Consider the following 22013-nt stretch of genomic DNA (forward strand, 5'->3'; position numbering starts at 1 on the left):
TTAAAACACACACACACACACAGAGACACATATATGGGCTACATTTATCGGGCTTACATAGAAGAAAGCATGGAAGTGCAATTAAGAAATAGGTTTCATTTGAAAGCTCTGATTTTGGCACAAATCTAACATAGAAACAAACAAGCAGATGTGAAAACAGAAAAATCCTGTAACGTGCTGGAATTTACAAGAGCACTGGGACTTGGAAGTCAGTTGAATGACGATTTATTTTCAATAGTGACCTGAAATATACTGCAAAACCCTCAATACGGTGGCTTAAAACCAACAAAGTACATTTCCTAGAGTGGCCGATTTACAGCCGCGACCTTAATACAATTGAGCATCTGTAGAATGACTTAAAATTTTCACCATCCACAAATGGTTACTGTCCAATTTGATGCAGCTTGAGAACAATTCAGACTGACATTACCATTTATGGATTTGGCAGAGAAAGTTACTAAGAGATGATAACTAAGATGCTAACAAAGTGGATCCTACCACACTTTCCTTAAGGGGATAAATATAGAATGATTAACAAAACAGTTAATTAAAGGAAATAAATATTTATTTTTATATTTTTATTTGAGTTTATTTGCTAAAATTCAAATGTGGCAAATACAGCCATTGCATTAGGATTGCTGTTTTTGTTTGTTTTATAATCCATTCAGAATGGGAGTTGAGAATTACACTATAGGACAAAATTTACAGTAAATTACAACTTAAATATTGTTATGTAATAATCTCTATCTCACCATCACTCTCTCTTGTCTAAAATGATGAAATATAAACTTAATTCCCACCATATATCTGATATTATCTAATTTGATTAATCTGACGGTTCAATTTAAAATTTTAAATCGTGAATGCAGCTCGCCAACAGTGCTTTAGCATTTATTAGCCATTTAGCTTGACATTGACGTTTCCATCCGCATTTCTATTTGTGTTTTTTATTGTTTTCTTTTTTTTCTTTCGCCTCGTTTCTTTTTTCTTTGGCGCCATTTTTCACGAGTTCATCAAACAACAGTGGTTAGTCAGAATCATTCAATGTTAACGGAGAACAGGACAACTAGATGAGCCCCAGAGACAGATCCACAGTCAAGACCTTGTCTCCTAGATGGCCACTGGGACAAGACCACAGGAAACAGATGATCCTTCAGCACAATCTAACTTTGCTGCAGCCTGGAATTGAACTGATGGTTTTGCCTGGTCAGATGAGAACCCCCCCCCCCCCCCAACTGATGGAGTTTTGGTTCCTTACAGTTGTCGTCTCTGGGATGACATGAGGGTGACGAAATGATGACAGAAATTTCATTTTGGCTGTGAACTACTACTTTAATAAAAAGTAAGTTTTCTACTTTATAACAGTCACTTTATATTTCCTTAACTGACCCCAGTCCATCTTTGCAACTACACTCAGTTTTTTAAAGCAGCCCTCATCAATGATACTGACTGAAATAACAATGAGCTGCACAATGAACTGAAGACACAAGTCATCTCATACTGTATGATTGTTCCTACAGTACCACTTCAGCAATATCTGCAAACTCTTCCCATATGTGCTGTCTGCTTATTCAGAGCTCAGACAAAAAAAAAAAAAAAAGTCCTTCCAATACTTTTTCAAACCAGTGAGAAGGAAGCTATTTTAAATTCTCTTTTAAGGCGTAATTACTATGTAATTCAGCCACTAAAGACCTAATTCTCATAGTTCAGCAGCCATTGATTTTGAAATGCCATAACTGTTTGCACAACTAACGTAGGTTGTTGAACTGCAACATCAGATGTTGGCATAATTGGAGTTAAACCCTTACTACCTTAACCCTTTAAGCATGTTCAGTGTCATCACATCTGTCAATCAAAAGCCCATCCCAATACTTTTTTTGTTTTATTATACATAAATCTCCAAAATCACTAAGCAATCATAAATAATAAAATTAATTAGTGTAAGCTCTATAAATGAAGAGTAGAGTATTATCATCTAAAGCACCGAAACACACATATTTTCTATTATTTTATATGTCTATTTATTGTGAGAAATGATGGCTGGGTGATAAACAATAATTATCTCAATATGATTTTCATTTCTCCAATGGCATATTTTGACTGTCAGCGTCTTTTGTATACACAACGTGGTTAAATTACAACAGGCTAACATGTCAGCTCTGGATGAGTATTGTTGGCTATTGCTATATGCTATCATTGAATGACATGACTCAATGCCCTGGAAAGATTGTGCACAATTAAATACAAGTAAATATTATATAATTTATTAATAGCACCTATACTGTGATTACTACATATTTAGGTCAAAACCAATTAAACAATTTCAACCCAATGAATGCATATGTTATCACATCATGGAAAACAATGTTTGTCAAGCTAATTCATGGGCACTTTAATAACCATGACTGTGCCATGGGTCATGGAGTATACTGTATGACTTGTGAGAAACATGCTGCAGTATTTGCAATGGCGCTTAAATTGCACTTTGTTCTGTTCTGTTAGTGGTCAAACTGTAGTTTGAACTGACTGTTGCATGTCACAGAGACAAATTATAAAATCTAAGTTCTGAACTATTATGAATAAAACCGCAACAATGTTCTTGAGTTCATTGTTCTGCTGAGTAGCCCAATACCTCCTAAATTCATTTAGAAATAATAATGGCTGTCCTAATAATGCTATAATGTACCAACAGGATATTTTTAGTTCCCTTCACTTTACAACAAATCCTTTAAATTTAACAAATTTATCAGAACAAAACAATAATTAAAAATATAGAATTCTAATGGATAAATATAATTGCAGTTAATAATAATATAGGCTTAGTAATAAAAAAAAAAATAATAATAATTTAAAGCTAAGCATAATCGTCTGTTCCTAGCCACCAGATTCAGTACATATCCAGACCAGATGGTGGATCGGCACCTAGAAAGGACCTCTACTGCCCTGAAAGACAGCGGAGACCAGGACAACTAGATGAACCCCAGATACAGATCCTCTGTAAAGACCTTGTCTCAGAGGACCACCAGGACAAGACCACAAGAAACAGATGATTCTTTTGCACAATCTGTCTTTGCTGCAGTCTGGAATTGAACTACTGACTTGATTGCAAATAAATGCACAGACACTATTTAACTGAACAGAGATGACATCACATAGTTTTGGTAATGTTTACATCAGTCGGTCTGTTTAGCCAGCAGTTATATTACTGATGGGCAAGTGAAGCTTTTCAGTGTATTCAAACTGTGTGTAACCAGTGGTGCCAATTACTTCATTAGTGTCTGGACAGCTTGTCACCAGCCACAGCCCTTGCAGTTTTGCATACTGCAGCACACAGTGATGGGTTTTTGTTTGATTAATTATTCAACACAATTAATGTGTCTAATAAAAGCTTGTGCTTTTCCCATCTCAGAAACGAGATTCCAGGGTCAAATTTTACCCCAAAATCAAGTCTTTTTTTTATTAATTTGTTTATTTATATAAAAAAAATTATTTGGTTATTTATTTATTATTTTTTTGCATGCATTTACATTGTTTTAATAAAACTTAAGCACATCTCCCCTATAATGTCATAATGATGATTATCTACAGTAGTAATTTTCACCCAGCCTCTTATATTATACATATCAAAATACTGTCAGTGATGCCTTTACTGATGCAATCTTTAAATCTGGGGTGATATAATATCTCATATTGCTTGACAGACCCCTGTGTTGTTGGTATGTACAAATGTGTGTATGTTTGAGTGAAATAAATGTGTGTCAGCATAGAGCAAATTCATTTCTACAATTTTCCTCTGGGCATCACTGCAGTATCTATCCATCTTTGAAAGTAAGATGTGGAAACTTAAGCTGATAAAAAGGAAAGCTGAGATATGTGTGTGTGTTCTGTGTGTATGTCAAGTCAAGTCACCTTCATTTATATAGAGCTTTAAACAAAATACATTGCGTCAAAGCAACTGAACAACATTCATTAGGAAAACAGTGTGTCAATAATGCAAAATGATAGTTAAAGGCAGTTCATCATTGAATTCAGTGATGTAATCTCTGTTCAGTTTAAATAGTGTCTGTGCATGTATTTGCAATCAAGTCAATGATATCGCTGTAGATGAAGTGACCCTAACTAAGCAAGCCAGAGGCGACAGCGGCAAGGAACCAAAACTCCATCAGTGACAGAATGGAGAAAAAAACCTTGGGAGAAACCGGGGTCAGTTCTCCTCTGACCAGACGAAACCAGTAGTTCAATTCCAGGCTGCAGCAAAGTCATATTGATGGGTATGTGGTGTAATGCATGTTTAAATCAAAGTTCTCTGACAGGACCTCAGTGTATCTATCCTCCCCAGTGCCCATTCTGATGTGAACATGAGCCAACTCACATTTTAGCATTTCCTCATATCTCATTGGTTTTGATATTATCCCTGAGCTTATTATCCCGGGCTTATTATCCCGGAGCCACCAAAGGTATAATTTATTGTCTGTTTAGCAGGCAAATTTTGCAAGCTTCGCAATTTCATTTGCTGAATAATATCATTATTAAATATCTTCATCTTCCTCTTCCACTTTTTTTTGTATTAAATATGCATTCAATAATGCATTTATGTAATTCATATCCCAGTTATCATAGTGTGATAATCTATGTATTTATAATCTATGTACTGAGAATAAGTGGACTAGGGGACTGAATAAAATTAAATATAATACAACTTTAGGAACTTTCTAATGTAGGCTGGGGCAAAATAAATTAATTCTTAATATATCACAAATCAATCAATCAATCAATGAATCAATCAATCAAACAAAAAATCGTTCTAAGTGTAAATCAATCAACCAGCAACCGTTTCATTGGCTATGTACAGAATCACATATAACCACACTACAAAGCTGTTTCTGCATTGTGTGTGTGTGTGTGTGTGTTTGTGTGTGTATATATATATATATATATATATATATATATATATATATATATATATATATATATATATATATATATATATATAGTACAGACCGAACGTTTGGACACACCTTCTCATTCAAAGAGTTTTTTTTATTTTCAGAGTCACACTGAAGGCATCAAAACTATGAATTAACACATGTGGAATTATATACATAACAAAAAAAGTGTGAAACAACTGAAAATATGTCATATTGTAGGTTATTCAAAGTAGCCACCTTTTGCTTTGATTACTGCTTTGCACACTCTTGGCATTCTCTTTCGTTAAAATGTATACAGTCTGAGCTGTATTCAGTCCATTTATATTTAATTCCAAACCATCAAATCTATAAGCTAATACTGTAATATGACACTACTATATTGTTTGATAGTTGTGCTCTCTGTGGTTGTATCTTCATACAGCAGTTGCCTCTGAGCTTTAATAAATATTCTCAGATTTGTCATAAATTCTAGATTTATATAAAGCTTCCATGGATTTGTCCACCACTGACAGTAATAAACAGTATCATAAAATGCCATGTTAATGATTATAAAAAGAGTTATGAATTGTTCCTATAAATGAAAACCATATGAGAGTGAGGATGTAGCTGCTGTCAAATCACTGAACACTTGCCAGCAGTAAGTTAATTTTATAGAGACATACCTACTTACTGTCTGAATAACATTTAGTTAAAGGGATAGTTCACCCAAAAATGAAAATTATGTCATTAATAACTCACCCTCATGTCCTTCCAAGCCAATAAGACCTCCATTTATCTTCGGAACACAGTTTAAGATATTTTAGATTTAGTCCGAGAGCTCTCAGTCCCTCGCTTGAAACTGTGTGTATACTGTCCATGTCCAGAAAGGTAAGAAAAACATAATCAAAGTAGTCCATGTGACATCAGAGGGTCAGTTAGAATTTTTTGAAGCATCGAAAATACATTTTGTTCCAAGAATAGCAAAAACTACGTCTTTATTCAGCATTGTCTTCTCTTCCGTGTCTGCTGTAAGACAGTTCAAAACAAAGCAGTTTGTCATATCCGGTTCGCGAACGAATCATTCGATGTAACCGCATCTTTTTGAACCAGTTCACCAAATCGAACTGAATCGTTTTAAACGGTTCGCGTCTCCAATATGCAGTAATCCACAAATGACTTAAGCTGTTAACTTGTTTAATGTGGCTGACACTCCCTCTGAGTTCAAACAAACCAATATGCCGGAGTAATTCATTTATTTAAACTGTCACAATGTCTGGGTTGTGTTCCCTGGCTATCCACTAGATGTTCTTCTTCCCCGCGGTGTCGGTCACTTCATAAACCACATTCCTCACGTTCTCTGTCTCATCATTGCACTCAGCTGTCACTGGTCATTAATCATTGCACTCAGTCAATTCCCCATTAGCGTTTGTCTCTCCCTGTTTATTTAGACCCGGTCTGTCTTAGTATGTGTCACAGAGTCCTTGTTTAATTCGCGTCCATCTCAAGTCTTGCTCTCACCTTGTGTCCTTGTCTGTTTATGTTGGATTGATGTTTGGTATTGACCCCTGCATGGACTGTTTATTCTTTGGATTGCCCTTAATAAAAGACGTACTCGCATTTGGATCTCTCCCCATGTCTCCTTGTATCGCGGTCGTGACAGAAGGACTCCATCACTCTGAGATCCAGCGGTATGTCTGCTCATGCTTCCTCCCCAGCCACAGAGTGGGATAGGAATAGTTTTGAGGGAACTCGCCTGGGGGACCAGGGGAGGTCGCCGAGGAGGGAGTTGTCGAGAGGAGGTTCAGCATCGCTCTCAACCATGGCCCCCCTTCGACCCGGGGCTCGTGTGGGACGCATCAGAGCCACCGTCTCACCATGGCGGATGGAGAGGGGAGAAGCGCACGTCCGCCATGGTGGCGTCACTGCCCATGATGGCCGCAAGGCCAACGCCACGAGGCAAGATGGACGCCAGCCCAGCGCCACAGCACAAGGTGGTCCCCAGCCCCATGCCACGAGGCCAGACGGCCACCAGCCCGGCGCCACTGCCCATGATGGCCGCAAGGCCAGCGCCACGAGGCAAGATGGACGCCAGCCCAGCGCCACTGCCCGAGATGGCCGCTGAGACATTTTTGGATTACTTCTCCATAATGAACAAGATCCTAGAGATTCCCAGGAGTGTTCACGTCATGGCCGCTGAGCCAGCGCCACAGCCCAAGATGGCCGCAAGCCCAGCGCCACAGCACAAGGTGGTCGCCAGCCCAGCACCACAGCACAATATGGCCGCTAACCCAGCGCCAATGCCCAAGATGGCCACCGGTCCAGAGCCACGGCCCAAGATGGCCGTCCATCCAGAGTCATTGCCCAAGAGGTGGTCGCCAGCCCAGCACCACAGCACAAGATGGCCGCCAGCTCAGCGTCACAACACAAGATGGATGCCAGCCCAGCACCGCAGCATAGGATGGCTGATAGCCCAGTGGCACAGCACAAGAGGGCCACTAACCCAACGCCAATGCCCAAGATGGACGCTAACCCAGCGCCAATGCTCAAGATGGCCGCCTGTCCAGAGTCATGGCCCAAGATGGCTGCTTGCCCAGTGCCTCTGCACAGCTGACCTTCCAGAGTTGAGTCAGGTTCCCGTGAACCCTCCAGAGTCGAGTCAGGTTCCCGTTGACCCTCCAGAGTCGATTCAGGTTCCAGTTGACCCTCCAGAGTCGAGTCAGGTACTCGTTGACCCTCCAGAGTTGAGTCATGTTCCAGTTGACCCTCCAGAGTCAAGTCAGGTTCCGGTTGACCTTCCAGAGTCGAGTCAGGTGCTTGTGGACCCTCCAGAGTTGAGTCAGGTGCTCATGGACCCTCCAGAGTCAGGGTTAGTCACCATTGACCTTCCAGAGTCTGGGCTAGTCACCGATGACCTTCCAGAGTCAGGACTATTCACCGATGACCCTCCAGAGTCAGGTCTAGTCACCGATGACCTTCCAAAAGTCAGGGCTAGTCACCGCTACCTTCCAGAGTCAGGGCTAGTCACCGATGACCTTCCAGAGTCAGGGCTAGTCACCTTTGACCCTCCAGAGTCAGGGCTAGTTACCGTTGGCCCTTCAGAGTCAGGACTAGTCACCGTTGACCTTCCTGAGTCAAGTCAAGTCACTGGTGATCTTCAGGGACAGAGTGAAGTCACCGGTGATCTTCAAGGACAGAGTCAAGTCACCAGTAATCTTCAAGAACAAAGGCAAGTCACCATTGATCTTCATGAACAAATGCAAGTCACCAATGATCTTCATGAACAAATGCCAGTCACCAATGATCTTCATGAACAAATGCAAGTCACCAATGATCTTAATGAGCAGAGTCAGGCCACCAATGATCTTTAGGAGCAGAGTCAAGTCAGCATTGATCTTCTGGAATCCAGTCTAAAGACCATGGGATTATCAGAGTCTCTTCACGCCTCTGTGGAACTTCCAGAGCCTTGTCACGTCTTGGCTGATTTACCAGGGTCTTTCCTTGCCTCTGCTGAACTTTCAGAGCCTCGTCACGTCTCAGTCGAACTCTCTGAGCGCCCGACTGATCCTGTCGTGGCCACGGAGGCTACCCTTTACTTGTTCACGTTCTTTGTTTCAGACTTGCCCAACCAGACTGGCTCTCCTGCCAGTCCTATCCCACTGTGGTGGTCTTCGGCGCCGCTCTGATGAGTTTCGGTTTTGACCACACGGTTGTGGTGGTCTTCTGCTCTGCCTTGGGGTCTTGCCCGGTCGGTGTCATCCTGGGTTCCTGAACGCTGTGATCAACCCTGATCTCCTGTTTTGTTATTGTTGTTTTTTGGGGGGTTTTTGTGTTCACTTACTGTCCCTATTCTCCTCTGTTAGCCTGGCCCTCCGTCCCTCCCCCTGAACCTCCTCCGGTCCACCCCCCTCCTGGTCTCCCTGTTTTGTGTTTGCACTTCTGGTCTCTGGTTTCCCCATTTTTTCTGGTCCTCCGTCCCTCCCCCTGAGCCTCCACCTGTCCACCTCCCTCCTGGTCTCTGGTTTTGTCAGTCTTGTCTTGGAGCATCTGGGAGCTGCTCCGTAAAGGGGGGGTATTGTCACAGTGTCTGGGTTGTGTTCCCAGGGTATCCACTAGATGTCCTCCTTCCCCACGGTGTCGGTCACTTCATGAACCACATACATCACGTTCTCTGTCTAACCATTGCACTCAGCTGTCACTGGTCATTAATCATTGCTCTCAGTCAATTCCCCATTAGCGTTTGTCTCTCCCTGTGTATTTACACCCGGTTTGTCTTAGTATGTGTCACGGAGTCCTTGTTTAATTCACGTCCGTCTCAAGTCTTGCTCTCACCTTGTGTCCTTGTCTGTTTATGTTGGATTGATGTTTGTTATTGACCCGTGCATGGACTGTTTATTCTTTGGATTGCCCTTAATAAAAGACGTACTTGCATTTGGATCTCTCACCGTGTCTCCTTGTATCCCGGTCGTAACACAAACAGTACACTGACTGAACTGCTGTGAAGAGAGAACAGAAGATGAACACCGAACCGAGCCAGATAATGATAATCACTGGTTCTTTTGCGTTCAACGTTATGGCGTTATTGGTGATGACTGCAAGCCTTCGGTTTACCCGTGCTCATAACATTAGCACAGAATCAGTTCAGAATCAATCACCAAAAGAATCAGTTCAGTTCAGATGCTCTGTGTGTCGGTTTGCTTCACGCTGAATCACACATGTGCAGTATCATCAGCTCCTCGGTTCTCGAATCGGACACGTCTGACAGAAACGGTTCTTGACTTGTGAACGAGTCATTATCTGGCTTGGCTCTGTGTTCATCTTCAGTTCTCTCTTCACAGCAGTTCAGTCAGTGTACTGTTTGAGTAAATTAATTACTCCAGGATTTTGGTTTGTGTGAACTCGTCAGCCACATTAAAAAAGTTAACAGCTTAAGTCATTTGTGGATTAATGCGTATTGGAGACGCGAACCGTTTAAAATGATTCAGATCGATTTGGTGAACTGTTTCAAAAAGATCCGGTTACATTGAATGATTCGTTCGTGAACCGGATATGTCAAACTGCTTTGTTTTGAACTGTTTTATAACAGACACGGAAGAGAAGACAATGCTGAATAAAGTAGTAGTTTTTGCTATTTTTGGACCAAAATGTATTTTTTCGATGCTTCAAAAAATTAGAACTGACACTCTGATGTCACATGGACTACTTTGATTATATTTTTCTTAGGCCGGCGACACACTGGATGCGTGGCGCAAGCGTCTCAGCCGCGTGGCGTGTCAGTTTTTAATTCGGCTCCCATGTTACCAGGTTAGAGCTTACAGACCGCCTGCGCGAGACGCGCGGAAAACGCTTGCTTGCTAGAAATAGAACCGACGCCTATTTTTACCGCGACACGCACGCATGTTGGAAGCTTTTCCAGGCAAAATATAATAGGAAAATGTGTTTAAATGTCATTTTGTACACAAATACATATGAATTCCTGATATTTTGATATTTGAAAGTCTATAGGTTGACATAAATTCAGATAGAAATGTAATTAAAAAAATAAATAAATAATTATCGATTTTCAAATATTGCACCCGTCAAACATAATCTATTTCGCCGTCAATACTTTTGACGGTGTACTTTATCAGTAGGCGTAGGTGTAGGTGTGTAAAAAAAAGTATATATTGTTGTAATGAAGACATGAGCCTGGTCTGTCAACGGTCTCCCTCTACAGCAGCAGCGCAACAGGGCACGCTTCTGGTGTGTAAAACACAGAATCCGCCACGCTTCTGGGACGCTTCAGACACGCGGCGCTCACGCCACGCAGCCAGTGTGTCACCGGCCTTACCTTTCTGGACATGGACAGTATACTGTACACACAGCTTCAATGGAGGGACTAAGAGCTCTCGGACTAAATCTAAAATATCTTAAACTGTGTTCCAAAAATAAACGGAGGTCTTACGAGTTTGGAACAACATGAGGGTAAGTTATTAATGACATAATTTAGCAAATTGGGCAAACTAACTCTTTAAGGGATAGTTTTATGATTTTTAAAAATTTGCAATAAAAATATATTTAAATCATAGTATTTTTGGGGATATCCCACCAGTGTCTTGATACTGCTAAAGTAATTAATTAAAGCTGAAATTGAGTTCATATATAGACAGCTATAAGACATTATTTGACTTCATAAACACTCTGGGCGCTATCATACACCCAGCGCAATGTGATTTTTTAATTTTATTTAAAGAGCGCATTTTTAGAAAATGTGCCTCTGGGTGGGTACACAGTGCATGTTGACTTTGCTTATTACACACAGGGATGCGCATCACACAAAAATACCAAATATTAAAAACAAAAGGATTACAGTGTAAAAGAATATTATCGTGTAGGCTACATAAATATAAAAATATAATGAAGGATAGTCATTGCATGTATTAGAATTAGGCTACCTATGTGCAATTCAGCCTATTACTACTTATAATGATGAATGAAATTGGCGAATTAATTGAACAATCGTGCCAATACACACACATATTAACTGACTCAACCGCCTCTCGGGTCACTTCATCTACAGCAATATCGTTGACTTGATTGCAAATAAATGCACAGATACTATTTAACTGAACAGAGATGACATCACTGAATTCAATGATGAACTGCCTTTAACTATCATTTTGCATTATTGACACACTGTTTTCCTAATGAATGTTGTTCAGTTGCTTTGACGCAATGTATTTTGTTTAAAGCGCTATATAAATAAAGGTGACTTGACTTGACTTGACTCGCAGAGCTTTAATGGATTTCTGCTTCTCTCGTAGATGATCTGCTCACGCTCTTTAACTTTGCGCTCGAGCAGATCGGTATCTTCGCTTGAAAAGTGTTCAGCTTTTTCGCCAACAAATTTTGCCATTTAAACAGCGATCCGCCATGGCTCGAGCACATCTCGCTCTTAAAAGGAATGGGAGATGACACTCTGATTGGTGTATTGAACGTTACGCCCATTACTAATTAAGAGAACAGGGACAACCCATTCCAAATGCGTCCCAGCACAATGGACCGTTTTCCGTTGTTAAAATAGCAAAAGTGGATTTGGAACACGCCCTGAGTGCACCTGCACCGTGAGCTTTACACTTTGCATTTAGATCGTTAAAATAGGTCTATTAATTGTATTTTATAGTAATAGTGTATCATTGGTTTAATGCTTCTTGAAAAATAAATACACTTTTTGCAGTCAATTCTACTTTCATAAATTCACATTTCAATTTTACAGTCTATTTGCTTCCTCAATTCAAATAAAATTTCTGACATATAACACATAACACTGAATTTTAAGGAACAATGCTCACTATTAAGTCGTTGCTCATTAGCATGCATATAACTAGCATATTAGCTGATTATTAGTACTTAAAAATAATATATTAATGCTTTACTCTGCATTAAGGTCCTTTACCACTATCCAGTACTTAAACCGGTGTATGTGTGTGTGTGTGTGTGGTTGTTTTACGTTCTGCTGGTAACTAGTGACTGAGGGAGGACCATTTTTGTTGATTTGCTTTTTATTTAAAAAAAATCTCAAGTGAGTAAATTAAAAGGACATTGATTATCTCTTGCACAGTGTAATACTAGCAGAATTTAATTTGTGTTTGCTTTTATTTGTTAGAAGGATACTGATTACAGTCTAATACAAGTGTTTGAGAATGTAATGACAGTTTACTTCCATGTTTTATGACAAAGATAAAAATTTTATGACAATTTGTAGGATATAGCATCCAAATCCATCATTACTTAAAATGAAATAAAAGAGTAAATGAAAACATTCTTCAGAGAGAGCCTCATTGCTTTTCATCCTTTTTATTCATGGCTCATAAAAAATGTTAGTTGCATGCAATTTATTCAAGGATGCAAGGCTAAAGGAATGTGACGTCCTCCATTTTAAAGTATTCATTAAACACCAATGTCTTTAATTACATTTCCAATTGGAAATAATAATACCAAACATGGTGCGAAAGAAGACAAAGTGGGTGTTGTTTGGATATGAGTTAGGTGATAGTAATCACTTCAAGATTACTTTCAACACAAAATGACCACAATAACAATGACTAAGACAGTTTCTCAAAACCACCTTGGTAGCGTGGGTATAATGTTCCCCAAAGCGACCCCTAGAGGATGCAGTTCGAAGTTCCCTCGAAAGGGAACTGTCTCAGGTTACGTATGTAACCATAGTTCCCTGAGTAGGGAATGCTCCCTGCCGTGCTTCGGACGCATGCTTCGGACGCATGCTTCGGACGCATGCTTTGGACGCAAGCTTCAGACGCAAGCTTCAGACGAAGAAGATAATGACGTGCTCCCCCGGACGTGCTCGCGCCGGTAGTGACGTCGGAGGCTGTCGCCGGCCAACAATTTGGTGTTTTTTCAATGTATGCTTCAGACACGGGTCACGACAAGGTGTTCCCCAAAGTGACCCCTAGGGGATGCAGTGTCTCGTTCCCTAGTCAGGGAACTATGATTACATACGTAACCTGAAACAGTTTTGTGGCATGTTCATCACCCTTTAAACTGGTTAAATGAGTAATATTTCTAAGGATTATTTTTAGTTTTCATTAACAGTAAACAACATGTACAAACTAAACTGTACCATCAAAACTGTAATTAGGTCACTGTGGAGGCATTTAAGTGCTCTAATTTCCTAATAATTCTGGCATGACTTGATGATAACGCTTTTTGACAATACAGCTAATGCAAATTGTATAATCGAGGTATATAACAAAGGGATTTAAAAAATGTGAAAGCTAATGGCTGATTTGTTTAAAGGCTACATTTTTATTAACTAGCCAGGTATACAATATAATACGATATTTATTTGTAGAGCACATTTAAAACAACCAAAATATTTGTTAAAAATGGAAGCCAGAGGTAGCATATACAGGGTGAACAATACCGGCCCAAGGATTGATCCCTGTGGCACTCCACAATTAAGAGGTATAGTAGATGACCTATACGAACACTAAAACATCTGTTGGTTAGGTAGGAACGGAAGCACTGTAGGACTGTGCCAGACAGGCCCACAGATGTCTCCAAACATGTCAACGGGACCTCATGAACAACCAAATCAAAAGCAGCACTCAGATCTAATAAAACTAAAGCCATGGATTTCAGAGAATCAGTTTCTGTAAAGATATCACTTGAGACTCTTAAAAGGGCGGATTCAGTACTATGTAAAGCTTTGAAGCCAGACTGAAACATCTTGTGAACAGAATTAACTGTCAAATAGGATTGTAATTGAGTCTATACAACTTTCTCAAGGGTCTTTGAAATAACGGGTAGATTAGAAATAGGATGAAAATTGGAAAAAGAAACTGTTCCAAACTGTTGCTTTTGGAGATCATGCTGCCAGGCTTGGTTTGAAAAAAGCAGAATGTTACAAAGAATTTCAGTTCTGGCTTTGAAATATTTAACTATTATCTTTTTGAATTTGCAATATATCATGAATAAAATGGAGAGAGATTGTATTTTAAAACATATAGGTCAAAAGAGTTGAAAGGCACTGGCATCTTTGTAACTGAAATGTGTACAGTTAAATACAATGATTGTAAGCAATGATTGTAAAACAAATAATAATAATAAAAATAAAATAAAAACATTGGCAAACTCACTCTGAATAACTTGCAAAAAGAACAGTCATACTAGCACTAAATACTTATTCAAGGGCAATGATGATAGTTCATGGTTCCTTGAGAGACAGTCAGATACAAATATATATATTTGTAGGTTGTGACTCTCATTTAAAAGGTTTTCTCCACAAATTAAAACAAGTGGACCACTTCAACTTTATTTTAAAGGACTATAGAATAAATGACTTCCTGAGTTGTCTGCATTATTTCTGTGGTCAGAGGAGTTTATTCAGTGCCTGTTAGTATAAATTACAGTGCCTCCTAGTCTGAGCAGTGACCTTGCAGCCAAAGCAAATGGGCTCTCACCTCTGTGCCTCATTTACTTCAATAAGCACAATGCTTTGAATTATTATTATTATTTAATTATTTTCTCAGCTCAAAATAAGACCCTGGAATGAATGGACGAGAATGTTTTAATGCAAAATTCTAATCAAACATATTTTGGCATATTGACTCGACAAAGATTCTAAAACATAAAGTACAGGGGCCCAGTCATTGGTCATGACTTCTAATTCAAATGTCTTTTTTTATCTGTTAATTTTCTGTTGATTGAAGGGAAATACAGACCAGACATCTCAAAACCAGAAGGCCTCAGTGCTTTTCTTGAGTGGTAACTTTTATGCAGCTCTATCTAATGACACTTCCTAATAACCACTCCTGTTAACCTCCTAAACTCAAATGCTATATTCTAAGCCCTATGAAGCAGTGCTTAATTTGTAAATTGCGAGGTCCCGGAACAAAGCGGGGTAACGGATCCGGCATGTGATTACAGGAGGGAGAGATCATTCGCGCAATCACATTGCTGGACCAGTTTAAGTGATTTTAAGAGCGTGCATCAGTTGCATTTAGGGTCTGTAAGGTCTTGAAAACGCCATGCGATTTTAAAACAATAATTTCCAGGCTGAAAAATGTTTTGAAAAAGTTGTGGAATAAAATTTTTCAAATCTCTGTGTAATAGTTATATTTAATCAGGTCTTACATTTCTGTGGTTTTAATAATTCTCGCAGATTTCAAGTTTATAATGAGGTAAATCCCTGCATTTATTCAACATAGCTTTTACGTTTGAATAATAAAAGAAATCCACACAAACAAGATTCAATCAGTCATTCGAAACCATACACTCTTACACGACCATATACGACCTGCTGCAAGCTGCGATACAAGACTCACTCGCATTTCAATCGGGACAGCTGACAGAACTGTCACTTGACTTGACTTATCGGATAATTTTTGCATTGTCACAAAAATGTATAATTTGCACTCCTTTTAAGTATTTTAAGCCATTTGGTACTTGCGCGCTCCAAATGCTATGTGCCCTCGCAGTCACTTCCAAATCTCGCGTGTATTAGTCTATATAAGAGTTATTTTTCTTAGTTTGTTGAGTTTAAGCAACCAAATACACACAATATGATGTCTGATGGTTGTTGACAAATAAAACAGTTTCATGGCACACTCTACTAAAATACAAGAGAGGAAAGAAAAGGGGGGATAAATCAAATATTAAACAACACTGCATTGTCAATGTTTATGTTGTATCATATGAAAAACAAGCTCAAATAGAGTTAACAAGGTATTTGGCTGGCAAATGAGGAGATATGTGTTTTGTCCGCATCTGAGGCAAGTGCAGCGCACTATATGCTATCATCACCTTTTACAGGCTATATAATGTTTATGTTGCTATATGGGCGTTAAGTTTTTCTTGTTGTTTAGTAAACTTCGGCAATGTCTCATGATATAAACGATAAAGCTCTTATACAAAAGTATATTGACTATATGGCAAAAAACTTACTTCTCCAGTCTTCAAACACACAAAGACATTAGACTTTACAGACACAGTGTTTGAGTAAAAAAAATGCTGTACTATTCAAAAAGTTATTTGTTTACCCTTGCTTTGCGAATGAGCTGTCTGTCTCCTGCAGGCTGTGTGCACGCGTCAATCTGAGTGGAGGCGGGGGAAGTGACAAGGGGTTGCTTAGAGCTTGAGGATCCAATGGCGTAATGAAGTTTTTCTGACAAGCTCTTTTAAATACTTATCATTGGTTAAATATTTGTAAAACCCTCTGATTTAAGATAATAATAACAAATTATAATAGAGATATTAATTTTGGTAAATTTTTCATGGTACATATCTGTCTGCCATACGGAAACGACACCCCCGGAGGAGGGGGATCAGCCAAAATGGGGTGCCGGATCCGGCTTGTTCCGGCACAAATTAAGCCCTGCTATGAAGTCTTTTATACTTCTGGTGAAGAATATACCTAAATTTAAATAATTATTCATTGTATATAAATCATAATCATTTATTTTCATTATTATGTGGCATTATTATATTATTAACCTCACTCTCCATCAAAGCTCTAAAATCTTAAATTGTGAAATGCCAAATTTGATGTCAATTTCACCAAAATGACATAGGTTCTTGTAAGCATCAGTCTGGATTGTGAAATAACTATTACTTTAAGAAAATTTGAAGAAATTGAAGAAAAAACATTTGAAGAAGAAGAAGAATCAGGTCAATAAGGTCTTACACTAAGTATGCTAAATAACCTTACAATTACGTGTTTATGTCTAAACCAAAGAAAAACAATTTCAAAATCCCATGTAAACTTTTTAGAATTTATTCATTTTTCATAGTTAACACATTTAGTATATTTTCTTCCTTTCTTTGTGAAGCCATTTCTTTATTCCCCTTGTTATTACTGCTAACTTATACTTTACCTTGATAGACTGACCTTTATATTTACATCAGGAGTACAGGGGTGGGTTGAAAACATGCTCCAATCCCCACAGCTAAGCAGAGAAACCAGCTGACCTTCTGTCTCATCTATAAACAAACTGCTCTTGCCTTCCCTTAAGGCACATGCAGAAGCCAGGATAGATGTTTCTTGAAAATGACATCCTATATCTACTGTGTCAGCATGGAGAGGTGAAGCAGCAGTATCTAGCTGACTGTGTGGCTCCTATTTCTCACTTTTCAGCATTCATGTTGACACATTACCTCTTCAACTGCATGTTTCACAAATCAGTACATTACTGCATTTATTTTAAACTGGTCTGATTTGTACCGGTTTATTGACATCAAAAATTGCAATAGAACAAATAAATTATATACAGGTGCTTCTCAATTAATTTGAACGTCTAGGAAAAGTTCATTTATTTCAGTAATTCAGCTCAAATTGTAAAACTAATGTATTCAATAAATTCTGTGTGCACAGCCTGAAGTATTTTAAATGGATAGTTCACACAAAAATGAAAATTATGTCATTATGACTCACCCTCATGTCGTTCCAAACTCGTAAGACCTCCGTTCAGATAACAAACTAACGAATGACTCATTATAGAGTCAATAACTGTTTCTGTCGGATGTGTCCGATTCGAGAACCGAGGAGCTGATGATATTGCGTATGCGTGATTCAGTGATTCAGTGTGTAGCAAACTGACACACAGTTTTCTTCAACCAGTTTACTGAAGCAAACTGTCCAAAAGAACCGAACTTCCCATCACTACTGGTGATCCGAAAACTGATGCAACCAGTTCTTGACTCGAGAACGAGTCAATATTTCGTTCGTTATCTGGCTCATCTTCAGTTCTCTCTTCACAGCAGTTCTTATTCCGGGATATTGGTTCATTTTAACTCAGAGGGAGTGTCAGCCACGTTAAACAAGTTCACAGTTTAAGTCAGTTGTGGATTAATGCGTATTGGAGACGCGATTCAGCTCAATTGAGTGAACTGGTTCAAGAATAACCGGTTAAATCGAATGATTCGTTCGCAAACTGGATATCACTACACTTGAACATGCTCACAACAGACCCGGAAGGGAAGAAAATGCTGAATAAAGTCATAGTTTTTGTTATTTTTGGACCAAAATGTATTTTCGATTCTTCAACAAATTCTAACTGACCTTCTGATGTCACATGGACTACTTTGATGATGTTTTTATTACCTTTCTGTACATGGATAGTATACCCTATATACATTTTCAATGGAGGGACAGAAAGCTTTAGGACTAAATCTAAAATATCTTAAACTGTGTTCCGAAGAGGAACGGAGGTCTTACGGGTTTGGAACGACATGATGGAGAGTCATTAATGACAAAATGTTCATTTTTGGTTGAACTATCCCTTTAAGTCTTTTGTATTTTAATTGTGACGATTTTGGCTAACATTTAACAAAAACCCACTTATTCATCTCAACAAATTAGAATACTTCATAAAACCAATAAAAAATTAAAATAAAATGAATAAATAACAACAACAAAAAAACATTTAGTGAATTGTTGGTCTTCTGTTAATTTACTGTACTTGTACGCAATACTTGGTATTATTGAGTACATGGCATGGAGGTGATCAGTTTGTGGCACTGCTGAGTTGGTATGCAAGCCCACGTTTCACTAACAGTGGCTTTCAGCTCATCTGCATTGTTTGGTCTCTTGTTTCTCATTTTTCTCTTGACAATAGCCCATAGATTCTCTATGGGGTTCAGGTCTGTTGAGTTGCTGGCCAGTCAAGCACACCAACACCATGGTCATTTAACCAATTTTTGGTGCTTTTGGCAATGTGGATAGGTGCCAAATACTGCTTCGGCACCCTTTCCCCAGAATATATGGGAAAAGGAATACATCTGTGTATGTCTTGATGCCTTGACCCCAGCCTCAGTGCATTCCTTGTGAAGTTCTCTAAAATCTTGAATCCATTTTGCATGACAATCCTTATAAGGCTACGGTTCTCTCGGTTGGTTATGCATCTTTTTCTTCCCCACTTTTTCATTCTACTCAACTTTCTGTTAACATGCTTGGATACAGCACTCTGTGAACAGCCAGCTTATTGGTAATTCTTTTTTGTGATTACACTCTTTGTGAAGGTGTGTCAGGGATTGTCAGAGACCATTTTGAAGGCTCAGGAAACCTTTGCAGGTGTTTTTAGTTGATTAGCTGATTGGCATATCATCATATTCTAATTTGTTGAGATTGTGAATTGGTGGATTTTTGTTAAATGTGAGCCAAAATCATCACGATTAAAAGAACACATAATATTTTAATGTGAACTGATAAATTACCATGTCCATTTTTTTGTATTGTTGTTGATGTTGTTCTTTAGTTACTTTTTACAGTACAAGATATATTGTAAACACCATATTTCATTTTTAAATGTACTATAAAATTTTTTAGATCGAAACATGGATATATATTATCTAACTTTGGCTACAGTTCTGGCATATTATGTATTACACTCTGGAATTATGAATACTTTATAATGCACTTTATAAAGAACAATCTCAGATAAACTAATGGGAGACAGTGATAAGTTTTTGACCTCAGCTTTACACTTTAGATATACTGTAGTGCCATCTATTGAAAACCATAAATGTAAATCACTAACTTATAAAACAGCCCCATTTTATACTATCTGTATCACATTCCAACTCTATTGAAGATGTGCTCAAAAAATAAATAAATAAATAAATAAATAATAATAATAATAAAACGTCAATCAAATTAGAGAAAAGTAAGTTTTGAATACATTATGTGGCAAATCTTACGGGTGCAAAACAAACCACAAGAGTGTTTTTTTCTTCTACTTCTTTCTATTATTCATTTATTTATTAGATTTTTCTTAACACCCCCCCCCCCTCCCCAAACACACACACACACACACACACACACACACATACACCTCAAACGCATTACCTATATTAAAGGGAAATATGCATACGATGCTAAATGTAAAAACAATAACGACATAAATTATATATGCAATATTCCTTCATCATATCACCCTACATGTGCAATTTCCGAGTACAGGTAAATAAAACATAAGCCGTATTATTAATTAACACAAACATTTACCTTCTCGTAGGAAGCGAGAGTGGATGAGAATGATGAGAAAACAGCAGATCGCCGCTCCCGCTAGAGCCCACGCAACTCTCAGCATCAGCATCCTGACTGCCTTCAGCATCCACACCACATCTCCATTGCTCTACAACAACCAACACATTTGCTGCGCTTTTCTTTCACAGATTCAGAGGAAAGGAATGCGTTGTTTTTCCAAGATATGTCAACTTTAGGAAAATAATATATTGGATATTCGAGCTTTCATCGCTCATTGCAAGAATGTGGAAATTTTCAGTTTGTTTTTAAATTTCCAGTGTGTGGCTGTTGCGTGGATCTAAGTCGAGTGTTACACTATCATTCTCTCCAACATATCTCATTTACGCACTTGAACTGCGCTGATCACTAGAACTGTCACTCTCATCTGTATCCTCGACTTGTCTTTGGTGTGTATCCGAAGAAACAAACAGCTTTAATTCCAGCATATATTCGAATAATCATGTAAAAATGTCCCAAAATGCGACGCATGTGGTGTTAGTGATATGTTGAGTCTGTTTCTCCGCCACCGTCTGTGCAGTTAACGGGGGTTGATTCTTCTCTTTAACGATCGAGCGCACTTTCTCTCTGCTCTGACGCATACATCGCCTCCACGCGTTTGAGAAGCGCTCGCCGGTGGATGCGTCACAGCGCATGTTCATTTAGTCAGACGTCAGAGTTTAAGTGTTAAGTTCTTTCATTGTCTCTTTTTTTTTTTTTTTTTTTTTTTTTTTTTGCGCTGAAACTTTCAGAGATTGAAAGAAAACACAAAATCAGACCTGAAGTTTCATAGTTTAATTGTCATTGGAGGGCATCTGTATTGGGTCAGTGGAAATGCGCGTGTGAATATGGCACCCGCGTGACTTGCTACTGATATATTTAGCAGGATACCTTACTTAATGGCATTATGCATTATTACCATTTTACTATTGTATTATGCAGTACATCATCTATATGCGGTACACACACACACACACACACAAATATATATATATATATATATATATATATATATATATATATATATATATATATATTCTGTGGAGAGTTCATCACATGAAAAACCAATGACAACGTGCTACTTCTGTTCTCTCTAATATATGGTAGGAAAAGCTGTAGTGTAAATTAATTAAATTGTTTAAATATTGTCAGAAGGAAGATTTTTTTTTTTTTTTTTTTTTACAGGATCAAAACTGTGTTGTCAATGCTCAATTTAAAACCTTTTATCAGCATTCACCAGTGTTTACAATGGGGGCATCCATTTTTAATTTCTCTGCAGTGCCTTTAACACACTCCCATTGTGATCCATCAATCCGCTGTATGACAGGTAAAGGAGAACTGTCCAGGAGGGACTGCATGGGGCAAGCAGAGCAGGTGTATCACCTTAAGGATGTTGATGACATACACATTGCCAATAAACAGTCATTGGTCACGTTCTTCAGAGAGCACTTGTCACTTACATTGACACGCTCCTGCTGTTTCAGCAGTGTGCCTATGGGAACTACTTAAAAGTGGGCAAAGGGTCTGAGATGATCACAAAGATGAGAGCTGAATTTAAGATGTTGTTTATTCACAAAGCTGGATGTAAA

General features: G+C 38.5%; 1 protein-coding gene across 3 annotated transcripts in view; it reads right to left on the reverse strand.

Moving 5' to 3' along the window:
* LOC113048268 (protein FAM19A5-like) overlaps window positions 1-22013 on the reverse strand; it is a 191591-nt gene that overhangs the window by 129165 nt on the left and 40413 nt on the right. Inside the window, exon 1 of one of the 3 annotated variants that reach the window (XM_026209979.1) lies at window positions 20407-21033. The exons of the other annotated variants lie outside the window; for them this stretch is intronic. Coding sequence (XP_026065764.1) covers window positions 20407-20515 — 109 coding nt within the window. The 5' untranslated portion in view covers window positions 20516-21033. Of the gene's footprint in view, window positions 1-20406; window positions 21034-22013 lie in introns of those variants that run through there. 3 annotated transcript variants of the gene reach the window in all.

Source organism: Carassius auratus, chromosome 29 (assembly GCF_003368295.1).
Source record: "Carassius auratus strain Wakin chromosome 29, ASM336829v1, whole genome shotgun sequence".
Taxonomy (NCBI): Eukaryota; Metazoa; Chordata; class Actinopteri; order Cypriniformes; family Cyprinidae; genus Carassius; species Carassius auratus.